This window comes from Sesamum indicum, linkage group LG1, assembly GCF_000512975.1.
Source record: "Sesamum indicum cultivar Zhongzhi No. 13 linkage group LG1, S_indicum_v1.0, whole genome shotgun sequence".
NCBI lineage: Eukaryota > Viridiplantae > Streptophyta > Magnoliopsida > Lamiales > Pedaliaceae > Sesamum > Sesamum indicum.
Window position 1 is genome coordinate 18,199,251 of NC_026145.1, and position 18,097 is coordinate 18,217,347.

The 18,097-nt window shown below is 36.6% G+C and overlaps 4 protein-coding genes and 1 long non-coding RNA gene across 7 annotated transcripts; 2 read left to right on the top strand and 3 right to left on the bottom strand.

Annotated features, from left to right (window-relative positions):
* On the bottom strand, positions 789-2,318 carry LOC105173502 (F-box/kelch-repeat protein At3g06240-like). Its single transcript, XM_011095264.2, has one exon. The coding sequence runs from the start codon at positions 2,265-2,267 to the stop codon at positions 1,134-1,136; it is 1,134 nt and encodes a 377-aa protein (XP_011093566.1). The 5' UTR covers positions 2,268-2,318; the 3' UTR covers positions 789-1,133.
* LOC105173510 lies at positions 2,888-9,345 on the bottom strand. Of its 3 annotated transcripts, XM_011095285.2 has the most exons (12): positions 9,115-9,345; positions 8,944-9,021; positions 8,387-8,571; positions 7,363-7,873; positions 6,881-7,028; positions 6,082-6,192; positions 5,075-5,954; positions 4,580-4,771; positions 4,367-4,436; positions 3,622-3,842; positions 3,459-3,525; positions 2,888-3,256 (listed from the first exon to the last, which is right to left on the bottom strand). In XM_011095285.2, exons 3-12 carry the CDS (start codon positions 8,558-8,560, stop codon positions 3,093-3,095), a joined length of 2,538 nt encoding a protein of 845 aa, XP_011093587.1. In that variant the 5' UTR covers positions 8,561-8,571; positions 8,944-9,021; positions 9,115-9,345; the 3' UTR covers positions 2,888-3,092. The 3 variants fall into 3 exon arrangements, with proteins under 3 accessions (XP_011093587.1, XP_011093604.1, XP_011093577.1); XM_011095302.2 differs by lacking the exon at positions 9,115-9,345 and having other exon boundaries at positions 3,649-3,842; positions 8,944-9,108; XM_011095275.2 differs by lacking the exon at positions 9,115-9,345 and having other exon boundaries at positions 8,944-9,108.
* LOC105173532 (MYB-like transcription factor ETC3) lies at positions 10,152-11,001 on the bottom strand. The gene is made up of 3 exons (XM_011095314.2): positions 10,727-11,001; positions 10,563-10,650; positions 10,152-10,468 (listed from the first exon to the last, which is right to left on the bottom strand). The coding sequence occupies exons 1-3, from the start codon at positions 10,791-10,793 to the stop codon at positions 10,315-10,317; spliced, it is 309 nt and encodes a 102-aa protein (XP_011093616.1). The 5' UTR covers positions 10,794-11,001; the 3' UTR covers positions 10,152-10,314.
* Positions 13,619-15,694, top strand: LOC105173542 (protein ROOT PRIMORDIUM DEFECTIVE 1). Its single transcript, XM_011095326.2, has one exon. The coding sequence runs from the start codon at positions 13,806-13,808 to the stop codon at positions 15,381-15,383; it is 1,578 nt and encodes a 525-aa protein (XP_011093628.1). The 5' UTR covers positions 13,619-13,805; the 3' UTR covers positions 15,384-15,694.
* LOC105173551 lies at positions 16,977-17,381 on the top strand. Its single transcript, XR_002286992.1, has 2 exons — positions 16,977-17,241; positions 17,324-17,381. It is a non-coding gene; the product is annotated as an uncharacterized LOC105173551 (long non-coding RNA).

An 18,097-nucleotide genomic window follows, 5' to 3' on the forward strand; every position in this document is an offset into this window, starting at 1 on the left:
AACCCAGGACTTGCCTTGGACCCGACCGGGTTTCATTTTATTGGCACCACCTGGGGCCCGCTAACTTTTGTACCAAACCCGCCCCAACTGCCATTTAGGACTTGAAAAGTGAAAACAGTCCCAGTCCCAGATGGGAACGAGGCATCGTACTTATTGTTCTTGGTTTGTGACTTGTGTAATTACAATTACAATTTGTTGTAATTTGAAACTTTGATCCCCACCGACCAAACACGGTCTTGCCTATCAAATTCTCAATTATGGGTTCCATTCTCACCAGCTAACTATTAATAACTCTCCATTTAATGCGTACTTCATCCATCCTAACCATACTCAAAATACTCTAGGAATTTATTTAATTGTTTCCAGCAAGTAACATTTCAGTCTTTGCATGTTGAATAAGTTGGTATACAAGTAGGAAACTGAACAGTAAACTTATCGTATAGAGAGATAACTCGCTGCAATTTACAACGACATGGGCGTGTAGACGTGTCTCAAACAATTCAGCTAAAATGTTTATTCTTCAAAGTAATCACAATAAGTTTTGCAGAAACATATGTTGCCTGTGTGGAGCTTGCCCAAACATCACATTGAGGGCCAGCAATCATGGACATATGTAAATCTTGTGTCATGCAATTACCTTCCTAACTACAATTGCTTCCTAACATTGCCCAATCCTTTTACAACCTCAACTAAGTCTATATACTACTAATGGAGTTGCCAGGGGTGCAGGAGGGTTTGAGGGATCAAATAACATGGAGAGAAAGCAATCATAAGAACAAGATAATCAATGAACCACGACAATAGCTCATTTATATAAGTACGATGAAACATGAATCTTTCATCATGAAATTTCATAACATGTAAACACAAGGACACTAAAAGCTTACTCCAGGAAGCTTCAGCTGCACACAGCTACGGTACTAACAGAACAACACAAATATTATGTAAACAACCATAAATATGTTTTCAAGTGCTTTGCAAGAATTAGGTAATCACAAGCTTGTATATTTTTCACTAGATATCACACTATGTAATCATCAAATTCGTTATGCAACTACAGTATATTACAAGATAAAACTAAGCTCCCAGACATAATGAAAATCTTTCTTCAAACAGTTTTCTCGTCAAGAATCTTACTTCACGAGTTGCTCACCAGCATCAAGCAATGCCAAGCTTGGCATGTAGCTAGCTGCACTGAAGGACAGCGGCAGACCACAAACTTCAAGATCCTTGATTTCCTCCTTCCCAACATCAAACAAAACCAATTTCTCATCACTTATTGCAGCTAAAATTTCTCCATCACTTACAAGCTTCAAGGGAAAGAAAACCTGATCCAACACAACCGTACATTTTCTTGTCCAAGATTCTACTTTTCCATAATCATTCATCAACCAAACATTCCATGTATCACCCACATTCTCGCGATTATTAACAAACAGAGCCACTGACTTCTTATCAACCGAAGGAGACAACCGCAATTCATTACAATTCGGCCCAAGATTCTGAGGTAACTCCATCAACTTAAAAACCTCATCAACTACATCAAACCCCATAATGCAATTAGGAGGACCATTGAATTCCGGCCGCTTATATGCCAACCAATGCACAATCCCATTCACCAACACACTGCTTGACCAATTCCTGGGCATGAAACAAGGAACAACCTCACCAATACTCCTCCAAGAGCCAGTTTTTATACCATAAATGAAAGCCTTTGGCAGAAACTTACGCTCACTATCACAATCATATAAAATTTTTACAACCTTGAAATCAACAGCCCGATGATCAAACCCAAACCCAACAGCCATATGTGAGAAATTGCTCCCAAAACAGTTTAACCCTTGCAGACAAGGAAGAATCTTGAACTTGCCAATAAAGGGGTTCCATAGAATCACAGTTCCAACAAAAGTAAAGTAATTGGTATCAAACAAACACACCACTCCTCTGCAACAACCCACAAGTCTCAGGTAACCGTTAACACTCTTGAATGGAGTTTCAAGAAGTGTACACAAAGAAAAGGTCTTTTCAACATGAAAAGAGAAGTAACTCTTGGTGTAATCGCTGGATTCATAGTAGAGAAGGTGGTGGAAGGGGTGGGGGGCGGCGGAAGAGGAGAGGTGGAGTCTGAGGAAGTGGGGATGGGAGATTAAAGGAACAAATGATTTAGAAACAGACCTGAGTTGAAGGAGGGAGTGTGTGGGGAGTTTGAGGAGGATTTGGAAGATGACATCTTGGGGGAGTTTGGCGTAGAGATCGTCGTTCGTCATTCTTGATTGATTCCGTATGGTTTGGTGTTCTTGGAGTGGACGATGAGGTGTCACAATATGTTTTATACACACAAGGAAAGCGAATAGTAATATCAAATTCAAATTCTGAAATTTTTTACCAAATTAGGTTTGTCAAAATTCTTATTCAAATTAAATTTAATTAATGTACATGTGATGTAATTATTTTTTTTTTTAAATGATATATCAATCACTATACTAATATATTACTCAAATTTACAGATTCAAATTCATTTTGATTTAAAATTTCTTTTCAAACACAAGTAGAGAAAAAAGTGCTCCACTGCTCCAGCACTGGACTAATTTATGTCAAAGTTTAGTTGTTTTTGAAAAAAATAAAAAAATAGTTCAAACCTAATTTTGCCTAACTATATTAATTAGGAGATAAGCAGATCTATATTTTATACTTATAAATAATAAGCATTTTTAGAGAAAAAATAATTGATTATTATTGTTATGACATTCAGTTGAATTATATTGGAACTAGAATTTTATGATTATTACCGAAAGCTTGGAAATTCTTAAATGTTAATTTCAAGATTAAATAGAATTAAATTTGGTAATTAATTATATATTTAGGGGGCATCGCATCAGCATCAACATGTGAGGGAGAATATTCCACTTAAATGCATTTAATTTTTAATTTCCATCAACATTTGGGAGTAGAAAGATGTTTCATACCCAACGACTGAGTTTTAACTAGGAATAAATAAATACAGTTACGAAACAGGTTTTCATGGAATCAGTGTCCAAAGATGGGCACATTTCATGTGAGTCAAACTTCATTTCCTGTTCAAAGGGAAAGAATTAGTCACAGGCTTGATCGCAGTTCAATGTCCAAGCGTCCCGTATTTTGGCAATCATCTGAGCAGCAGCAGACTCCCTCGCTGCCAACGGGCTAGACTCCCAACCACCCTCTGAGATGAGCTTCAAATCTTTACCCTCCACGGTCACATTCGACATGAATTTACCTGAAAATTGTGCATGCGGAAGAATCAAAATGCAGTATGATAATAGCACAGAACGAAAGCAATGAGTTCGTGCATTCAATTCTTTACCAGAAGAAACAAGAGTGTATTCAGACATTGCATGAGTGAAAAGACTAATGTTTTCTCAAACCAGCACTTCTTTAAGTCTTTTTCAGAGGGGCCTTATTTAGTGCAAGTGTCTTACCATCTGATGGCTTTACAAAGTACCTAGGCAGTCTCCAGTTGTTCTTCAGACATATGTACTCCAAGTCCTAACAAGCGAAGGTCATAATAAGATCTCAAGTACGAGAACATGTTGTAGTGATTAAAATAAGCATACACATAAGAGCATTGCTTTGTCGTAGCACATTTTGTCTTTCACGAACGAAACTAACTTGACATGAAGATCTCCCAGGAAGAAATGGGTCAGATAATCTGGTTCTGGTTTGCTTTTCAGATTGATGGGAGGAATGATCTTCACTAGGCTGATGACCCTTGTCTTGAATTTCGGTTTCATTCTTCAGCAGCAAATTATTATTCCCATCTACAATAGATTTGATACATTGACGAGCCAAACCAACGTCACCACCTGAAAATTGATGTTGAATTTCGTGTAAACTTTGTTACAATTATCTATAACATTAACAAGCTAAGATACAAGCACAGACTACTCAATAAGATACACATTTTTCTTCACTTCATCGAGAAGTGGAATATTTCTGTATCAAATAGATAATTATCATATGATGCAATCTTTTGCATTTTTCATGGAAAATATTAGCATATAGCTACATAGATAAGAAATGAGGTCGGACAAGGAAAACAGAACTGCTAGGTAACAATTTAGTGTCATCTTGTAAACAGATGGCTAAAGCAAATTCCAACAATTTTATTTTTGTGTTTAAGATGAAGGCGGCCAAGCTTACTAGCACTGCGATATTATGTTCTGTTCTTTTTCATGAATGTTTAATTTTCATATGATGCCATCTTCCAAGTTCAGAAAATTTATCATTTAGCAGCACATAATAATGCATTCTTGAAGACTGCAACTTCGATATGTTTAGAGATTACAGCTCAAGGGACATCAAATAAAAAACTGGAAAGATGACATACCATCCCTTATTCGTTCGATGTAATCTTCATATAATGCAAGTGTATCTTCCATAGTGCAGATCTGAGAACACTGCAAGACAAGAGAATATAGCATGTCTATGTGTTTTTAAAACATTATGCAGATCAAGAGTACCAGGTTCTCATATTGTTCACTTATTTGTATTGTCATTAAAAAAAAAACATAAACTGGAACTACAGAAAGAAAGTCAATACCAGTTCTAGTCTTTTTCTGTAAAGAAGTGCTACAGCATTCTGCAGGTCCTCTGAAGCAGGTTGACTTTGTATGAGCGCATTATCTATTACATCATTCCCATTTTGATTGCACAATATAGTCACGTCATGATTATCTTCATTCTCATCTCTGCGTTGTGTATCATTCAGTTTCAAATGGTCTGCCATCTCCACCTAGTAATGAATTTAACATATGGATAAGTGGAATAACCAAATGTTGGACCGTGTAGAGTCCCCCATCTCCACAATCTGCTCAGTATGCTCTTTTTTCCTTGATTAAAAGGACTGGACAACTTTTTCTTAGTCACTCCCTATTTACTTTGTTTTCATTTATTTGAATACAATCATTTCTTGGTCAAAAATAACATTATATTTGCCTCAAGACAGCAAATATGTTGTAAAGGATCATGTAACCATGCAAGGAAAGTTTTATAATAAAATACATTATGAAAGCAACTGTAGAAAGGGTTTTCTCACCTTCAATTGTACATCATCGTCTGGACCATAGGCATCATGCTGTGCAGAAGAGCAGCTCTTTCTCCTGTGATGATAAACTCTAATTTTCGAATTTAGCTTCTCGTTTGAATCCTCATTCTTGAGACACGAATTAGTAAAGCCACACATATTCACTCTTTGCAGCCCTCTTGAACGACCAGAAGATAAACCATTGATACACTCGTAATTGCTGTTATCTAAATCCTCCATTGTAGCAGAATCTGTCTTGTCACATCTTTTGTTGAATTTCTGAGAGATATTCTCATCTGATGCAGTCATTTGAGACGGCCCTCTGGACAGTGAACCATTGCGCTGATCTTCACAATCAGTGTCCAAAATTTCAAGTTTGATTCTTGTTCCCTCCTTTACAGCAGAATCAACAATCTTAGATCTTTCATCGATTTTCTCGGCATTAGTATCTTTCACGATACTCTGAGACAGCATTCTTGAAGGTCCAGACAATGAATCCACCTCATGTTTGTCATTGTCATTATCCAAATTTTCAAGGCTGATTCTGCTTGTGTCTTTTTCAGAAGAACTGAGGATGTCACATCTTTTGTTGAATTCATCTGTGACATTTCCACCGTTTGCTGCACTCTGAAACATAACAACAGAACATGCTACTTTACTGCTAGATGAATGCTTACACTTCTTCTGGTCGCCTTCACTATTTCCAATAGCTATTTTCTCAGAAGAACTAACTTTCATTTCAGAACTGCTGCTATCAATGTGATCCAAGTCTTCTTCACTATATTTTGGTACAGGCAAAGCAGGTATCACACTTTGAGTATGTTCTTTTTCACCAGCCCTCGTGATGCTTTGAGCATTGTGACCATTTAAACTTGGCAAACACAGATCATTCCTGCAACATTTCGTAATTTTCATACGAATGCACCGTTATGAACACACAGACACCCGACACTGCCAATTTAAGAAGACACACAAACCAAGTAATTACAAAAGGAGGAGGAGGCTCATCGACATCATACCTTGAAAGCCAGCTCGAGATGAACCCCACATAAGGAAGCATGCGATGATACTCGACAACTGTTGTAGTTGCCCAGCTGTCATAATGCTTTTCTGCCAAAGGGCCCTGCAAGCTGAAAGTGTTGCGGAATTATTTTGTTGCAAGAACTCTTAAGTAAAAACAAGACCTATTTTATATACTACTGAAGCTTCTCTCATTGCAATTTCCTCCTAGTCTTATTTATGAAGCCACTTCATGCAGACCAGAGGAGTTTTCTCTTACATATTGTATCATAGTACCTTAAATGCATAAGAAAATGAACAGAACCAGCTTGCTGTTTGAAGTGATCTTTCTCAACGCAACACATTATTCATGAAAGTAAAAGAATGAACAGCAAAGCATTAGGAAGTTCTCAATACACATCTCCTAAGGGTATAAAACTATAATGTTTTAACTGACATTCTCTCATTGCAAATACAAGAAGGCCAGCAACAGCAAATCCTAATGATGGAACAGAATTACATCGTAATGAAAACGGGTGAAGGTATCAACACAACCTTAAAACTAGCCTGCCACTCAAATTTGGGGTCCAGAAACACATGTAGAAGAACATTCTAGCAGGCAAAAGGCACAAGCAAGAAAGTCAGCATAACTAACATCTAGGTGCAATTACAGGCTCAGAGAAAATAATATCCAACTATTTGAGAAAGGCAATCGCCAGAATATCTGTATGTCTTCATCAAGAGTCCTGCGACAATCAATAGCAGCAATAACCAGCACTGTCATTGTTACCAAGTTAAACAGTAGTGAACAGGACTAACCTCTCAACAAGAAATTTAAGAGGAAATCTCTGGTTTATGCTGAATGACTGAGGGCACTGCATCATATAAAATTGAGCAGCCGATTTTTGTTTATTTAATGAGTATGCAACATGAGTCTCCAAAACCACAAGGGCAGAACTCTCGATGCCTGCTCCATGCAACAGAACATTCATAAACCACTTAGTTCATCCTAAAAAGCGAAAATGTATCAACAGTGTTCACAGATAGTAATTACGATATAGACAATATTTTTCAGGCTAATAAAACGTGCAAGTAGTTTTCCTATCAGTTACAACAATCTGAAGCTTTAAATATAAGGTATTATTGAAGAAAGCCTCCCAGTATATTACTGAGGCATCAATGCTTGGGGAAGAAATTCACGTTTTAAGGATAAAGCAGAAAGAAATATCTCACTGTTTTGAAATATACATCTAAAAATTATGAAGATTTAGAGTGATAATAGATAGTGATGGATGGCATACCTGTGATATCCTTCACGGCATCATAGCCCAGCTGCAGAAACTTGGGGTCATCAGTTGATGCCTTGGTTCTGTTTATTTTCCTCTTCTTCGTGACCTTTGCTTCTGCTGATCTTTCTTGATTGATGTTCAACTCATTAAGTTCTTTTTCAATAAGTGACCACACACCTTCAGTGATAGCACCAAACAGCAGCAAACAGTTTTCTCCCTCTGAGTCAATCAACAAAACTGCAACCTTGGATATCGGACATCCTTCTGTGGCTGGAATGTCTTTCGATGCATCTAAAGCTACAGCAATATCACAAGCATCCTTTACTGCTTTCTCAGTCACTGAAAGCTGATCTTCAGCACCAGTCAACTCTACTAATTCACTTTCATTCATCATTTTCATGAATGGGATCAAAGATGGCCTCAGTAAGAGAGCCAACTTACAGAACGATACAAAATCCAAAAATTCTAGATCTGGTTTCTGCTTCCTGTGGTAGTAGTTGTAAAGCAAAACAACTGCATGCATCTAATGCAATGAACAAGAAAATAAAAGCAATCAGAACGGTTGGAACAAAGGTAGGAAGCTATATCAGCTTAAATTATCCATTGATAGCTGATGCCTCACACATCAAGTGTTCTTACAAAAATGCATGAACAATCTAAGCCCCTTGCTGGATGTGCCATGGGAACTTTTTGAGCTTACAGACCATGTCAACCATACGCCTGTTTTGATACCATAACCTCATTTTTGCGCCCATTCATGGTGAATAAAAATATTAGATTCTAGTCTTAGTAGCACATGAAAATTTTGCAGTATGGGAACATTACTGCCACCAAAATTCCTACATAAGCACAAAGGGAAAAGAGACAGGTTTCCCCCCTTTAACTTACTCGTTTTCTTTGCATTTTTAAAGATTTCGGGCAACAACCTTTAAGCAGTAAATTTCTTGGGGTTCAAAGTCTATAATTACAGTTTCAAGAGAACATAAAGTTGCAAAATAAGATGAATGCTTAAATCATTAGCAGAGGAAACAGTGACCTGTCTGGCAACAGAATTCTGCGCATCCTCAGTGGGAGGGTCATTAACAGAGACCGTCAAAGGCAAGCGAGGATCAACCAAAGTCTCCATAAACGCCTGAACCACTTCCTCTTTTGGACCCACCTCCCATTTTGCCGCCACCCTTTCTGCTGCTGATTCTGAACCCGAACCCATTATAACAACTTCTGTTTAACACACAACAAAACACCCACAATAAAAGAGTAAAACTGAAACGCAAGAATAAACACAAAACGCCCTCAACGAGATAATCATTTCTATGAACAATGGAGTTCGTCAAGCAAATCATCGGACATGACTTACATAAAACCCAACGGCCAAACCAGAAAACGCAAGAAACAGAGACGTAAAGAAAAGCGCCTCAAGAATCGAGCCTTGGGATGAACATTACAATTTGAGTAAAAAGATAAATGCACACACAAAACATGCATGATCAAGAGAATAAAACACACAAAGACACGCGGGAGTGTGTGGAATAAAATAACAAGCACAAGAACCCAAGAACACTGGAAAGAATTCTAAACAGAGAAGCGATTTACCAATCACAGCAACATGCTCAAAGATTTCTTCTTCATCTCTGATGAGTAAGAGCAAATAAAGAACAGCTGTACGTGTCTCTGTGAAGAGAGAAAAAAGTAAAGAGGAAAAGAAAATAAAGAACAGTAACTTTAAGAAGATGAACAGGCCAAAGAATGGAGGCAGGTGAATACAAACAGAAGCAATTGAATGCTTTTCTTGCTGACTGAGCGCGTAGTGTGTGTTTGGTGGTTTCTTGAAAAGGCGCGCGGGGGTGTCTGTATGTTTTCAAGTTCTGTCTGAGGGCTTTATTGTGAAAGGGTCTCTCTCTTTTTACTGCAAGAAGGGCAGGGCCACTTGCCATTGGTGCATTATTACTGCAAGAAATCACTACTCTACTCTATCTACTCCCTTTGGCTCTTTACACTGTAACTCTCTCAGCATTCAACACTTCCCTTTAAAAACTTACGCTATTTATGTATGAATTAATTACCTTCTAATAAATAATTATCATAATTATATTCTTTTTTTAAGTTTGGTCTATGATTGATTTGATAAATAAATTTTTTTATTAATTAAAATTTACTAAATTTATTGATATTAGTGATAAAAATCATATTTACCCAAAATATATATTAATTTTATTTAATTTTTTCTTTAATATCAACATATTTAATAAATTTTGACTAACAAAAAAATATATTTATTATATGGATACAAATTTTAAAAATATTAAAATAATTTTTTAAGTTATAAAAAACTTACGTGTAATTAGATTGAATTTTGAATAAGATCATATTACAACCTCAACTCAACTGATTATTATTCAATGGGAGCAAGAATTGTCAGAAACATTTGAAATACTTTTATGTTTGTTTTTATTACACCCTGAGAACTACTTTTATGCAGGCCTGGCCCATGTTATGACATTCTCTAGCCCAATAAGAATTAAGGCACCGACACCTCAGAAATATCAAAATTTAATGATATGACTTAATCTTTATCATTCCATGTTCTTGCTATAAATAAAAATTCAAATCCAAAACGATTTAGATCAGGATTGGACCAATTATGATAAATATAATACACTTTTTGATGAACAGTTGAAAAAAAATAATTAATCCCATAATAACAAATGTATCACACATAAACATAATGTGTAGTTAATTTAGCTCAAATAGATTTGATTTAAATAAAAATATTAGTCATGAATTACTTAAAAGAAACAATGAGAAGAATCAGCCGTACTCATTCTAACATAATACCATACTCTTTTTTTATTGATCATTGTCGTAGAAAATATATATGGACTAGAAGTTGGAGTATAATAATAATAATAATAATAGCGTATATACATTTACATATTTGTTGATGAGTACAAGGAAGAGAAGAGATCAAGAATTGTGTTGTTGTTGTTGTTGCTGTAGGGGTATGGATATGATCCTCATCCTGTTGCTCTTAAAACTCTCACTTTTATTTCTCATCAACCAAAATCTTTCAATCTCCTCAGCTTTTCTCCCGGGAATTCTTCCAGCTATCAGTCCCCACCTGAACACACACATCCATACGTTCCATATCATCATAACAACAATTATTACATAGATAGAAATCATGAGTTCCAAGTATATATGTTAGTTCGTACTTGTCTCCCACAAGCTTGTGCATTCTACGAATTATATCTTCTTCTTCTTCAGACATCTTTATCACTTCCCACTCCATACTGCTAACCTCTGCAGGCCCCAATTAACATCATAAGATAGGAGTAAAGAATTTTAGATATGAGAAGAGAAGAAAGAAGAAAGTAACCTTCACATGAGCTGCAACTGCAAGAATTTTGAGTCTTGGAATGTTTTTGTCTACACTTGTTATCCATATATATATATAGCCACTGACTCCGCACAAGTATACGTCTGAGACAACTATGCTACCAACATGGATTTATATATAGCTGCACTTGCTACATAGCTACATACTTGATGCTACTCCAATCACAATTATTACAAGAGAGAGAGAGAAGATTGGCAAGAATATTAATTAGAGAAGAGGGGAAGAAGTTATACAAGTCTAAATCCGTCTCAATAAAAGTAACGGGTCAAGAATGAATCAACATAATATATGAGAATAAATGTTTAAGGTTACGTGTCGGATGGGAGTAATGGATAAAGGAGATAGATAAAAATAGGGTCCATCTCTAATTATCGTATTGTGGATAGGGAGATGGAGACGTTAATCATATCCTTGATTCACCAATTAACGCTTGTTACAATGAAGACAGGAGGAGGAGGAGGAGGACAAGCAGGAAAGTCAAGTCCTAACATCATCATACATGCGCTGATTACCTTGCTTGCTTCTCAGTTCTGGACTCCAAAACCAAAACAAGAGTGGTCTGGATTTTAAATTCATTGGGTGGTTTCTATTAATCCACATAATTAATACTTAAATATTATTATTACATTGAAGTATATTTGTAGGATTATATTGCAAATAATTTCATTGTTTGGGAAGAAGAATATGGAGTTCAGAAATGAGGGCCAAAAGAGACCACCTTTTACATTTGTTTGTAAATAACACACAGACACATGTGTATGTGTGTGTGTGTATTTCAGATTGAATCAGATGCTGCCTTCATTATTGTTACAATTATTGATGCCTTTCCATGGAAATGAACTTAATTAGACAATTCTTTTCATTGATTTCTTTTCCATTCAAAAAGTTTTCAACTTTTTCATGTATGTAATGAAAGGAGAATCTTCATGTTAGCCACACATTTAACAAGATTAGACAAATTAAGGGAAACCACCAATAACTGGAGTTTCTTGCTTACAAGCTGCACTGTAACGGAAAAACTGCAAGCAACCCCTATGATATTGCAAATAAACAAATTATCCCTTATAAAAAATATTAGTAATTTATTCTCTTATATTTTTTAAAATATAGCAATTTGTCCCTTTGTGTTTTTTAAAAGGGAGTAAATTGTTTCATTTTAATTAAGAAAGAGAAAAATTAAATTGCAACTTTGGGAGAATTGTTTCCAACTGAAAACAGGCAAAAAAAGGAAAGAGTAGATACTCCATAATCTATATTATACTAGAGAAAATTTTAAATGCTGGGAAGTCCAACCTGGGTAGAAGCCAATAATCCAACCCCAGCAGCTGGAGCACCAAGGGTCAGATTATCAGAAGCCTCCTGCAAATCTGGGCAGAGCTTTAAATAATTGTCTTAAAATATTTAGAGATGTACACCTGAAACTGTGAAAGACATACAAACATATGGAACTGGAGTAGTAAGACAAGCACAATGTTGTTTTGAATAAGTATAAGAGAATAAAAGGTGAGCACGAAGCATCCATCCTCTTGAGCTTTGAAGTACCATCTTTGATTTCCATTTGCTGTTACCACTTACCAGCTCCGCTACAAGTTCTGAGTTTCCATCGAATCTGGCTTCATTGCAATTCAGAAACATAAGACGGGTTGTCTTGTAAATTGTTCATTGGAATGAGAAGGATTGCACCTAAGACAAAAATGTACACACAACGGCATTGTGCTATTCCAACTCCAGGTTCCCCATTTGCTTTACTTCCATAACTATTCTTATATCAAGCAATAGGGCATTAGCATCATCTCCCAGTTTAGCATAAGCAACTTTGCACCCTCCAACCCCCATGCCTTACGCTTGCTCATCAGCCCACCTGGACACCCAAAACCGTGTGGGCTCCACGTCCAATTTTCCGGCAATTTTTTGAGTAAAATTTTAGCGAATAGAGAATTAAAATTTAGCAATCAAAAAAGTTATAAAATTATTTTGCAACTCTAAAAAATTAAATGACTAAAATGAAAAATGGGTGTAATTAGAGGACCAAATTGCCTTTAATTCCATAATTTCGATTAGGCTTGCAAACTGAAAGGAAAGGAAAGAATAATGTAAATTGGGACAAAATTGCAAAACAACTCAAAAATAAGTAAAATAAGTAAAATACATAAAAAGAATCGATTCAATTCAACTTAAACATATCCTTTATTTCCGCCTATCTCTTAGTTGGGCCAAAAATGAAAGCAAACACAGTGCATATGACCCACCAGTTGTTGCGCCCCATAGGTCGTAATGGATGATCTTGATGCCGGCTTAGTTGTAGATAGGCTCTTTTGTGCTTCTATTATGATCGCCACTTTTCGTGATGGATGATCCTGATGTTGGTTTAGTTGTAGATCGATTCTTTTATGTTTTTATTATGATCATGTGGTTGAAAAAATATCAAAAAAATCTTGATGAAATTTTTTGGAGCGGGTAGTGTTACGTTAAATGAGAAATTAAATTTAAATCAATGATTTAGTGTATATAAAAGTATCATGTAAATATAATTCATTTAATATGATTAAAAAATAATTGGACTAAACAATTTTTCATGTTCGGAATTTGATTCTAAACTTCCTGACAAGAGATGGTAGTTGTGGGCCAATCTCATTGGGCTCCGGTTAGCAATTGGCCGATTTCATTGGGCTCTAATTGTGAGCCCATACTGTCATTCACTTTCCACTTCAATTCTTTTTTCTTGCAAATTTACCCCCATATATTTTTGTTGATAAAGCTAAAAGTAACCATATTAAATAATAATGAGGTATTTTTGGATTTTTGACAAAGCATGGGGGCAAAATAGCAAATTTCACCAATCCACCTATCTAATTCTTGAAGAAGAGGATAAAATGGAAAGGAGAAATATCTGCAGAGAGGGTTTTTGCTGATAAACCCTAGTTAAGCACTCAAGGTCAGTTATTCCTTGAATCCCATTTTCCCTTCTTATGATCATAGGCATATCAGTTGTAATGTGAATTCTGATGTATTATGATATACTTTTCATGTGATTTTCGCCAAGAGTTCAAGATTAATTATGGAACCAAAATTCTTAATTTCATCGCATAAAGCTTCACCATCGGTTAGCGCTCTTCCATTCTTCCTCTCCTGTAATTCATCATTACTTCAAAAACCCAAGTCTTGTTTAGGTTTCCCTTTCTTGTTGTCCTGTGAAAAGTTGAAAAAGACTTCATTTTTGGGTCAAAATTTAGTCTTCCGAGAAAATAATGATTGTTACGCAAATTTGAGGACTCATTTTCCTGTTGTAAGAGCTGGTCCTGTGAAGAGGAGGAAGGAACTTCCCTTGGATAATGTGATTCAGAGGGATAAGAAGCTCAAATTGGTTTTGAAGATTAGGAAGATTTTGATGAGCCAGCCGGATAGGATTATGCCCCTTCGGGATCTGGGACGGTTTAGAAAAGCCTTGGGACTACAGAAAAGGAGGCGGTTTATTGCTTTGTTGAGGAAATTTCCTGCTGTGTTTGAGATTGTGGAAGAAGGGGTTTATTCGCTTAGGTTCAAGTTAACCCCTGAGGCGGAGAGGCTTTACCTTGAGGAGATGAAGATTAGGAATGAAATGGAGGATTTGTTGGTTGTTAAGTTGAGGAAATTGCTAATGATGTCGATTGATAAGAGGATTCTTTTGGAGAAGATTGCCCATTTGAGGAGTGATTTAGGGCTTCCTTTGGAATTTCGTGATACTATTTGTCATCGTTACCCACAGTATTTCAAGGTTGTTGCAACTGGGCTAGGGCCAGCACTGGAATTGACTCATTGGGATCCTGAGCTTGCAGTGTCCGCAGCAGAGCTTGCAGAAGAGGAGAATAGGGAACGAGAGCTGGAAGAGAGAGATTTAATTATTGATCGGACTCCGAGGTTCAATAGAGTCAAGCTACCCAAAGGACTTAATCTTTCTAAAGGTGAGATGAGAAGGATTTGTCAATTCAGAGATATGCCTTATATTTCACCATATTCTGATTTTTCAGAGTTGAGATCTGGTACTCCAGAGAAAGAAAAGCATGCTTGTGGTGTTGTGCATGAGATCTTGAGCCTCACGCTTGAGAAGAGAACACTTGTAGATCATCTAACCCATTTCCGGGAGGAATTTAGATTCTCTCAACAGCTCAGGGGGATGTTGATAAGGCATCCGGATATGTTCTACGTATCTCTGAAGGGGGATAGAGACTCGGTTTTCCTCCGCGAAGCATATCAAGATTCTCAATTGATAGAGAAAGACAGGATGTTGCTCATTAAGGAGAAGCTTCGCGCGCTTGTGAATGTTCCAAGATTCCCCAGGAGAAACGCTCGGAGGAGTGAGTCCGATGAAGCGGAAGGAAAAGAAACAGAGGATAGATCTGGTGAAGATGAGGAAGATGAGTGGTCGGACATTGAAAATTTAGGAAGTGATGAATATGATGATGATGATGAAGATTTTGAGGATGAATGGGACAATGATGATGATGATGATGTGCCTCCGGACTTCGGTGATGAAGATGACGCATTGCCTAGTTTAGAACTGAGTAGATCATCTGAGCATGTTAATGGCTCAACGAAGAATGAAGAAAAAGTTCTGGCTCCTGTCTTCCCGGATGGCCGGCCAAGAGAACGCTGGTAGACTAAAAGATTTTATATTCCCAGATATAAAAATTTTCATATCAAGGGATAGTATGTGCCATTCGAGACACATTTATTACTGTGAAAGGGTCAATGTTCTTGGTCAGGATCAGGAGCTCCGGTATTTCTCAAGACATCTTAGTTACTGATCGTGTTTTACATCTAAGGTGCTACTTAGTAATAGATACATAGTACTTGCTTGTTTTAGTTCTAGCTTCCTTGTATCAGCTTGTTTATTTGATGTGTTACTATATAAAAATTTTATCCTTATGATACATCTTGAATGTCATAGCTCTTCAAAATTTAAAGAAATCTATTGTGCTTGCCTGTTGGATGTTTTCCCCTTATCTAGGTTCTACTCTCACATTGTTCAGCACACCATATTTCTCTTCGATAATTTGTTTGAATTTCTAAAGTAAGATGTTCACTTCATTATTCTCCATGTACTAATTAATGGGGCAAAAGTTGCCTCCTACTGTAGAGATATGGTTAGCACTTTTCTTTAAAGAAGATGAAAAGGGTATTGTTAGTGGAATTTCATTAATCTTGAGGATATGGATGCGATAAATGCCCTTGGAAACCCTTGAAAGGGCAAACTGTTATCAAGATGGATGACAGGGAAGTTTCTGAAAGATTCATGCTAACTTGAATCACAATGCAACATATATTCCTGTAGAGAACTGATTGGACTGCGGAACAAGGACTGATACTCTAGATAGAGGTCTTGCATTTTTTTTCCCTGTATGTAATTTATTTAAGATCTTTCTCCTCATTGATTGGACTCATATCACGGTCTCAATATGCACCATTTTGTAATTCTAGTAGACAATTGCAAGCTAAATACGGTTCTTACTATCATTGTCCCTTGCTCCTCTTATCATGGCGTATGTATATTAAACTTTTCACAAACCATTAAGCAATCCTGTCCTGGTGGCTGGTGATGTACTCCTTCTGTTGCTAACTTTATGTGCTTTATTGCCAAAAGGAGATGGAAGCACTCATTCCAGGAAAAGATTGGCAATGTTAATTTGATATTGTATGTACATGTGGCACCAATAATTCACAATATCTTTAGCAACAGTGTATCCCTTCGTTAGTAAATTCAAATGGGGAGGAGCTGAAACCAACAAAGTTTTGATTTTTCTTTGCTCAACATAAATTACTATTATGCAAGCTACTTTAGTAAAGTTCTTTTTTCTTTCATCCACCCTGTTCTCTTTGTTTTTCTGTTTGCTCCTTCCATCAGTGTGTACGGATCCAATAATAAATTGATGAGATAGCCTATTTTGGCACAGCGAATTTGTTCTTTTGTTAAAGTTTAATGGGATTCTTGTGAAAGGAGATAGGTACATACTTCCAAGGAAAAAAGATGAACTATTTATAAAATATCATATTATGTGCCATATGTCACTGGTAATTAACAAAATCTCTTCAGCAGTGCTATAATTTATTTGTCATAAAAGTGGGTGGGCCTCAAGATCTCTAAAAAGCCAGGATTCCATGCAGAGAAAATCACCAACTTATTTTTCTTGTCAACTATAACAGTGTCAAGAGGCGTTTATTGTCTGAATTGAAGTGGGTTTCATGCAGATAAGACATTCCAATTCGTGTTATTAGGTAGAAAGATTTACCTACAAAGAAGTCTTATCTTACAGTATATTATACCACTAGTATTTACTTTGATATGATGGGTTTTCGAGTGGTCATCTTTTTTAAATTTTGCATGTCACCAGCTCCTAATTATCCGCTGTATTGTTTAACACATCAGTAGCTTTCAGCAAAAGGCAGAAGTATGAGACGCGGCCATCACTGAAGTTTTTCACAGTGACCTTTGAGCTTTGAAGCCCGAAACTTTGTTGGTAGGCATGCATGCTTGACCATGATTATCCACGAACATGAGAAATTCCCAACTTATGAGATGGCATATATATTTACATGCAGGTTTCAATCTGCAGATTGAGATGTTTCTCACTGATACAAGAAGATGAAGTGATACAGGTGTAGAAAGGAATCAAATGTGACAAATAATTTATTATCTGAAATGCCTGATGCTTTATTCTTAGTTTAGGAGGGTTGACTTCTGTGTTTGAGGGCATATCTTCTCTGTTCAGATTGTGAACTCTATCATGAATCCAAAGAATCCGATTAGGCCATTCATGTCAAGTGCCAAAGATATATAGGCCCCACCCCATTGTTTCTCTCGACTTTTGGCTATAAATAGGTTTTACCTCATTGCAAAATGATCAAACCAGAAAGAGCTCCATAGCTTTCTCTTAGTCATTAGATAAAACATTTCAAAGCATTGATTGTTATTCTCCCTCAAGGGCTTCTAGCATGCTGTAATGTTAGCACAATCGACTAAAAAGATGGTACGCAGAAATGTCATATATGAAGCATGGTTAGCTAGGAGGCCTTTGGGGAGAAATAACAAACTATGGCTTTTGCTCACAGAAGTAATATATATGTTCTTCACCAAGAAAGCTTTTGTTCTCTCTCCCTTAAAGGTTTCTGGTACAGCATCTCTAGATTGTGCAAAAGCCTGAAGCCTTTGGGGAGAGGGAACAAAATCAGTCATGGTTTTTCTCTGGCATCTCTGCCATAGTCTAATTTGTGTCCCTATCTTTTAGATCTTTCCAGGATGCCTATTAATCTCCTTTATCATAAATTGGCTATTGTTCATAGATAAATGTGAACTTCAGGCATTTATTGAGTGCC

Coding starts and splice junctions, on each gene's coding strand:
- LOC105173510 (XM_011095285.2), bottom strand. CDS start 8,560: ATGGGTTCGGGTTCAGAATCAGCAGCAGAAAGGGTGGCGGCAAAATGG. Junction 7,029..7,362: donor TGCCGTGAAGGATATCACAG/GTATGCCATCCA, acceptor TGCATGGAGCAG/GCATCGAGAGTTCTGCCCTT. Junction 5,955..6,081: donor ATCTCGAGCTGGCTTTCAAG/GTATGATGTCGA, acceptor GAAATGTTGCAG/GAATGATCTGTGTTTGCCAA.
- LOC105173542 (XM_011095326.2), top strand. CDS start 13,806: ATGGAACCAAAATTCTTAATTTCATCGCATAAAGCTTCACCATCGGTT.
- LOC105173502 (XM_011095264.2), bottom strand. CDS start 2,267: ATGACGAACGACGATCTCTACGCCAAACTCCCCCAAGATGTCATCTTC.
- LOC105173532 (XM_011095314.2), bottom strand. CDS start 10,793: ATGGATAACAAGTGTAGACAAAAACATTCCAAGACTCAAAATTCTTGC. Junction 10,651..10,726: donor CAGTTGCAGCTCATGTGAAG/GTTACTTTCTTC, acceptor TGGGGCCTGCAG/AGGTTAGCAGTATGGAGTGG. Junction 10,469..10,562: donor CACAAGCTTGTGGGAGACAA/GTACGAACTAAC, acceptor GTGTGTGTTCAG/GTGGGGACTGATAGCTGGAA.